General features: G+C 39.3%; 1 protein-coding gene across 1 annotated transcript; it reads left to right on the top strand.

Moving 5' to 3' along the window:
• Window positions 1–6,194: 6,194 nt before the first annotated feature.
• OR4B1E (olfactory receptor family 4 subfamily B member 1E) lies at window positions 6,195–7,124 on the top strand. The gene is given in 1 exon segment (NM_001388646.1): window positions 6,195–7,124. A coding segment is annotated over 1 exon segment (930 nt).
• The last annotated feature ends 367 nt before the right edge of the window (window positions 7,125–7,491 follow it).

Genomic DNA, 7,491 nt, shown 5'->3' with positions numbered 1-7,491 from the left:
TGGGTATAATATTCTGGTTTATACTTTCTTAGTATTCTTGAAAATGCTGCTACACAGTTGCTTTGCTTTGTATTGTTTTTGGGAAACTAAATGCCACTAGAATTTTTGTTTGTTTTTGTAAGCTATGTAAGTTATGCTAAGAGTTCCTGATTGATTTCTGTCTTTTATTTTTATTTTTTATTTTTAATTAATTAATTAATTTATTTATTTATTTTTATTTATTTATTTTTAAGATTTTATTTATTTATTCATGAGAGAGGCAGAGACACAGGCAGAGGGAGAAGCAGGCTCCATGCAAGGAGCCCAACATAGGACTTGATCCCAGGTCCAGGATCACGCCCTGGGCTGAAGTTGGTGCTAAACCGCTGAGCCACCCGGGCTGCCCTCTTTCTTTATTTTTGTCTAATAGTTTTGCTCGAATACATCTTGAGCTGATTGTTCTGTTAACTTTTCCTCGTACCCAGCAGATCCTTTCAATGTGTAGATTCTGGTGTTTTCAAATTTGTGAAATATTTTTTGGATCATAGTTTTAAATATTGGTTCTATTCTATTGTTTTTATTATTTTTAGAACATCAATTGTGTATGTGTTAGGCCTCCTTGGTCTAACTTCCATTTCCACTTCTCTCTTTTGGCCGTTTTAACTTTTTAAAAAATTATTTATTTATTTATTTATTTATTTATTTATAGAACATGAGCAGGGGGAGGGACAGAAGGAGAGGGAGAGAGAATCTCAAGCAGACTCTATGCTGTGTGAGGAACCTGATGCATGGCTTGATCTTATGACCCGGAGATCATGACTGGAACTAGAAGCTTAAGTGACTGAGCTACTCTCATGCCTCTAACTTCTTTTAAATGTTATTTTATTTCCTTTGATTGATTATCAGATTTACTTTCATGCTCTTTATTATATTTTAATTTGACTATTCTTTTGGTACTTTAATTTTCACTTCTGACATGATTTTTTTTGTCTTTTTATTTTACTTTTTCCTGAGTTTAACGAACTCTCATTTCATCCTTTTTTGATTTTAAAAATCATTTTTTATTCTTAGATTTTATATTTATAATGCAACAATTTATTTTCATATCCATGAATATTTGTCATGTCTTTAGCTTTCCTCTCTCAGAGCATAACTAGGTGCTTGTAACTATCAAAGTTCTCCAGAAGTTAATTAAAAAACATCTTGAGCCTCTCCCTCACAATTTTTTAGTAAAATTTTACACTAGAGACAAGAAATTCCATGGGGAATGGGGCTCTTTATTACACTGTGAGGCTAAATTTATTTTAAATAGTTTAAGCATCTCAGTATTGAAAAACAATTTTTGGTCTTCTGGTGAATGAGTGGGTTTTCTAAACTAAAAAACAAGACCTAAAATTCACTAGCTACCCGTTTTCTACCTATTTTTTTGTTTCTAAATAGATGATCTAAAGACTGGCCATGGGGATGATTTCCTGAATCCTTCCCTTTGTGATTTATCTGCATTACCATAGGATGTTTATTTTCTAAAATATCATAGAACCCATGGAATTTTGTTGTGTGGAAGGAAGATTGGTTAATTGGCAATAACAATCACAAAATCAAAATCACTTGAAAGGAATCCCAGTGTCATGGAAATAATGTCTCAGCAACTTGACCAGTAGCTAGTTGTGTGACTCAGAAGTCAGTTAAACTCTCTCTTAGCTGCTTCATCTGTAAACTAAGAAGATCTGACCAATAGTCTTCAAATTGCCTTTCAGGTCTAAAATTTCTTCTGTTTCACCTGGTGTCTTAGCTCAGGTGAAGCGGTGTAGCCCACTGGAGGCCTTCAATGCAGACGAAAGAATGGTGGAAGAGTTTTGTTGTGAAGCAAGCCTCCTGTGTTCCAGGGCACACCCCTTCAGTCTCTTCAACCCAGGGCATCCCTTTGACTGATGAGCTCTTTCAGCAGAGGGAGAAATTGTTTCTAACTCTAAGGAGAAGAACCTTTATGTTCAGATCTTTGCTTTAAAACTGAACATGACTCAAAAAAGGTAGGTAATGCCATACCCAGGAAGAATGTCTCAGGTTGACTGAATGTGAGTAAGAGGCTCCAAATCACTGTGTGATCTAGAGTGGGTCACTTTTCCTCCATGTGCATCAGTTTTTGCTTCTGTAAAAAAAAGGGGGGGCTAGACAGAATGTGCCCTAAAGTTCTCCTTAGCATTCATATTCTGGGATTCTATAAAGTATTACCTGGGATCTAGAATGAATTGTGGGAAGGAGGCCCTTGTGATGTGACTTTAAGTTCATTGCAATAGGTCTTCCAGGTTCTCCATCACTTATTATTTTGTCCTTGTCAGTTTTCTCTCATTGTGGCTTTATTTTAGAGGATAAGATTCTAGCTAGTTAGTGTCATCTAGAATATAAATTACCTACCTAGGCTTACATGTAATCCATGGATTACCTCATAATCTGTGATCCTAGGATGATGGTTTTATTTGGACAAGTGCTGGGGGGAAGAGGAGGTAATTTGTTACAGTCTTTCTTTTGGGCCAGGAGGAATGAGAAAGCAGAGAAACATTTAAATAAATACTAGGAAGTGTAAGCTAATAAATAGCTACTACTTATTGAGAGCTTCCTATTTGCCAGGCAATCCTGTTGAGTGCTTTATATATCTTATCTCAGGTCTAATGCTTGTCACAACCATGTCAAATATGAATTGTTACCCTATTCCAAGAAAATAAAAGAACATGTTTACAAGGACATGTGACATGTGGGTGCCAGAACTAAGAATGGGCTGCTAACTGCAGTGCTTGTTCCCATAACCCCTACTGTAGATCAGTCCCTGAGGAGAGAGAAGGGCAGCTCAACAGTTCTTGTTTTGTTTTCTCTAGTCCTTTAGAGGTCCATGAACCTAGAATCATGCCCTCCATTAAAAGGCAAGTCACCCCTGACCTTCAGCTATTCGGCACCTGTGTATCTCCCAATGATCCCACCATGCACTCTACCTGATACAATTGTCTTACATTTCCTTAATGAATTTTTAGTTTGTATTTTAAAATACATACCATGTGGTTCTAAATGGTAATCTTCTCAACATACAAACTCAGATATATGTCCATGAGTGTTTAAAAGATTTGGTCTTTTAAATGAGAATTAGACAATTCATGTCCATGCAACACTGGACAATACAAAGAATAGCAAATGTCTTCTATGGAACATGATGATTTTAGTGATCCTCCCCACCCAGTTAATGGAAAACTTAATTGCAAAGTTTCGACATGTGTGGCTTTCACCCAGTGCAGTAAAATGTGTTTCTGAAATAGAAATGATCTACGTTATTCATAATATTATATATTTGATGAAACACAGTCACACCTGTGTCATATGAAGTCAAGATTGACTGAAAGGAAAATATAGACAGATAGTGTTAAATAATCTAGTTCTTTCTTATCAATTCTATTGGTTAATCAATTTATCATCAATCAAAAGTCTACATATATATCGAGTCCCCATCTGTAAGGTTAATAATAAAAATAGCTTACATTTATTGAGGGCTTGCTGTGAACTGAGTACTACATGTGTTACTGCATTTAACAGAGCAATCAATCTCAGAGTCGAGAGCTGAGGTGAATGAACTAGAGTAGAAGTGTGACTTCCTAGACAGTGGACATTGTAGGGCGGGTAGGACTTGGAGTGGGAAGCAGGCGAGCAGACCACCATGTAATGTGAAAAGTAAGAGATCCTCTTGTGGTGGTTATCAGCTTGCCTTCATGAGACGGTGAGGGGATCTCTAAATAGAACAAAAGTATGTGTTTTTTAGTAGTCAGTAAAGCTGACTTGAAGGAGCATGAGGAAATACTTTAGAGCTTCTAAAAGTCAGGTGGAAGAATTGAAGGCTGATTTCCAGGCAACGAAAAGATATTGGTGGTGTCTTAGTGATCTGAGCAGAGGGACTCAGGAAGAATTCTGACTTCAGCTTGCAGAACACATTGACAGGATACGACCTGGGACTTCTGGAGATAGTAGGAGCATGGGGGGGAACTGTGGTACTCCTCACATGAGCTTATATTCTGCCTGAAAATGGAGAGAGTGGGGAAAGCAATAGGATGTAGGGATTGTGTAAACATGGAAAATGCAGAAGAGGCAACTCTAAAGATTCAAGCCTGAGGACCAGGCAAAATGATGGTGCTGCTGTAAGACCCAGCTGGAAAGAGGGGTACCCCTGCTGGGAGATACAGACTCCCCAGCTCGGTGTCACCAGCTGTAGCTCTAACCTCTGGTCAAAGCTGTGCCATGGGAGCAGAGGAGGAAGGGGCATCTTCAAGTCTCACACTCTCAGTATCTCACATAGCTTCTTATCTCTCTTGTTCCAGAGATGGTGGCATCAAAATGTTCCCAATAACTTGGAGTTCCCTGGAATACTCCTGCTGTTCACAGGGAAAGCATAATTGGACACGTTTTCTATCAACCATGGGTCTTGGTGTTGTTTCTCTAAGGTGCTGGGGTGGCTAACCCCTTTCTCCTCTATGGAGTGGTGGTTCTTCCTCCCTTTCTAGAAAGTCCTGGGTTTCAGCCTTGGCTCAGTTACTCACAAGCTGTGTGTATTTGGGCAATTTACTTAGCCTCTCTGAGTCACAGTTTACTCACCTATCAATTAGCTCCCTCAAAGAAAGAATTAATGGAGGGGACAACAGTAAAATGTTTACCAGAGTCCATCACACAGTAGGTACTGACTAAATGTCAGCAGTATCTGTCGCTGTTGGGATGACAATGACAATGACAATGGTGAACATCAGGTGACCATATGCTTTAGTTTCCCTTGGGCCACCAGACTATTTCACAGCCTCTGTATGTTGTTTCTGATGCCTGCCTTGTTTTCCATCTTCTGCACCAGTGAGGGGACCTTCTCTTACTTCTCTCTCCTGTTCAGTTGTTCTTCCTCAGTGTCCTTCTTTCATACTGATAACCCTCTGTTTTGTCTCCAGTGTTAGCCAGGATTCTCTCAGTGTATTTTCACCTTGTGTATATCTTCCAATTTTTACTATGAGAGAAATTTATTTTAATCAGTTTCAGTATGAAAGCACAAGTGGAAGAAGAAAAACTAAGAGGAATAATAAATACTTCAAAATAATTTTACTTTTTTTTTTTTGACTGAAGTACAGCTAACACACAGTGTTACAGTAGTTTCAGGTGTACCACATTGTGATTGACGACTTCAAAGTAAATTCAAAAGCAGGGAAGATCTCGAGAGTTTCCTCTACCTCATTTCATAAATATGCTTCTTGAATTGCATGAAGTAACAAGCTTCCTGAGGATGACAGTCATTTTTCTTTCTTCTTTCATATGTCCTGAATTGCCTGGGCACATGGTAGGTGCTTAATGAAGCATTTGATCAAGGAATTTGGTTAAAATAAATCCTCACCTCCTGCCGATGAAAGTGTTTGCCAAAGGTGGGAAAACTGGGAGACATAAACAAGCAAACTGGTGAATCTCCATATATTATATTTGAACTACTGTTTTATATTGACCTGTATTCTCGACAACTTCCAGATGTCTACCTTGGTACCGGGCGTCACAACTTTCTCAAAATGTTTACAAAAATTCATGAAGATGTTGGATTGGACAAAACAATAGGGCCTGAGAAATTCAGAACCTTTGATAATACCATGTAAGGAAAATATTGAAGACACTGTCTAGAAAAGGGGAACTATGAATGAGATCAACATTTCTTATGAGTAAATGGGGGAAAAAGGGATTCAAGAGCAGAAGTTAACTGGAGAATTTCTCACACAAAGGCATGATAAGAAATGTTGAGAATGGGAGAATTGTTGGCAATATGGATACTTCTTAGTGCTGAAAATGCTGGGTATTATTTTCAGTGTGGTATACTTGAAATGACATGCTAGTTAGAAAAAAATGATGTTCTTTTTCTGGATCCATTTCTTACTGGGAGGCTTCACTAATTCACAACCTCTCTGAGGCTTAGTTTTTTCACTTGTGTAATAGGGATTGTGGAGTTTTTGTGAGATAAATTGCATAGTGTCTTGTATAGGATGGGCTATTGGGCAGTGAATGGATAAACATTGGTTAAATTAACAAATAAGTAAAATAAACCAGTAAGATAATATGGATGAAAGGTTCTATTAACAGGCAAGTGCTACATAAACATGAATGATTAGTGTTATGACGCTTATTTTGTCACAGGGCTCTTCTCTGAGATCCATCTTCTCCAAATGGAATCCACTACAAATAATGTGACTGAGTTAATCTTCGTTGGCCTTTTCCAGGATCCAGAGGTTCAGAGAGTGTGTTTTGTGGTATTTCTTCTCATGTACCTGGCCACGGTGGTGGGCAATGGCCTCATTGTCCTGACAGTCAATGTCAGTAAGAGTCTGCATTCCCCCATGTACTTCTTCCTTAGCTACCTGTCCCTGGTGGAGATCACGTACTCCTCTACTGTTGTCCCTAAATTCATCACAGACTTACTTACTAAGATTAAAACCATTTCCCTGGAAGGCTGTGTAGCTCAGATATTCTTCTTCCACTTCTTTGGGGTCACTGAGATCCTTTTGCTTGTGGTGATGGCCTATGACCGCTATGTGGCTATTTGCAGGCCTCTTCATTATATGAATATTATGAGCCGCCAACTATGTCATATACTGGTGGCTGGCTCCTGGCTTGGCGGCTTTTTTCACTCCATTATACAGATTCTTATCACCATCCAGTTGCCCTTCTGTGGCCCCAATGTGATTGACCACTACTTCTGTGATCTTCAGCCATTATTCAAACTTGCCTGCACTGACACCTTTGTGGAGGGGGTTATTGTGTTGACCAACAGTGGCTTAATTGCTCTGTGCTCCTTCCTTATCTTGGTGTCTTCCTATATTGTCATCCTGTTCAACTTGAGGAACCATTCTGCAGAGGGGAGGCGCAAAGCTCTCTCTACCTGTGCCTCTCACATCATGGTGGTCCTCTTGTTCTTTGGACCTGCCATCTTTCTCTACATGCGACCTTCCTCCACCTTCACTGAGGACAAACTGGTGGCTGTGTTCTACACGGTTGTCACACCCATGCTGAACCCCATCATCTACACACTCAGAAATGCAGAGGTGAAAAATGCCATGAGAAAGTTGTGGAGCAAAAAGAACTCAGGGATGGAATGAAAATGGGAAAGTGGTAAAGAAAAACACTCTGATTATTCTTTGCTTTTAAAAATGGATTTTGAGGGGCAGCTCTGGTGGCTCAGCGGTTTAGCGCCGCCTTCACCCAGGGGCCGGATCCTGGAGACCCCGGATAGAGTCCCACGTCGGGCTCCCTGCATGGAGCCTGCTTCTCCTTCTGCCTGTGTTTCTGCCTCTGTCTCCCTCTCTGTCTGTCATGAATAAATAAATAAAATCTTTTAAAAAAATTGATTTTGATTTCAGTGGGACATTCAGGAATCGCAGAAACAAATATAAGGACTTAATGTTACTGCTGCTGTGATATTCCTTAGTAACCAAAGACTTGGCTCCTATCATGGTATAATGTTCC

The sequence above is a fragment of the Canis lupus genome, chromosome 18 (genome assembly GCF_011100685.1).
Source record: "Canis lupus familiaris isolate Mischka breed German Shepherd chromosome 18, alternate assembly UU_Cfam_GSD_1.0, whole genome shotgun sequence".
Taxonomy (NCBI): domain Eukaryota; kingdom Metazoa; phylum Chordata; class Mammalia; order Carnivora; family Canidae; genus Canis; species Canis lupus.
Note: the sequence above shows the minus strand (reverse complement) of the source record. Positions and strands in the feature narration are given on the sequence as shown.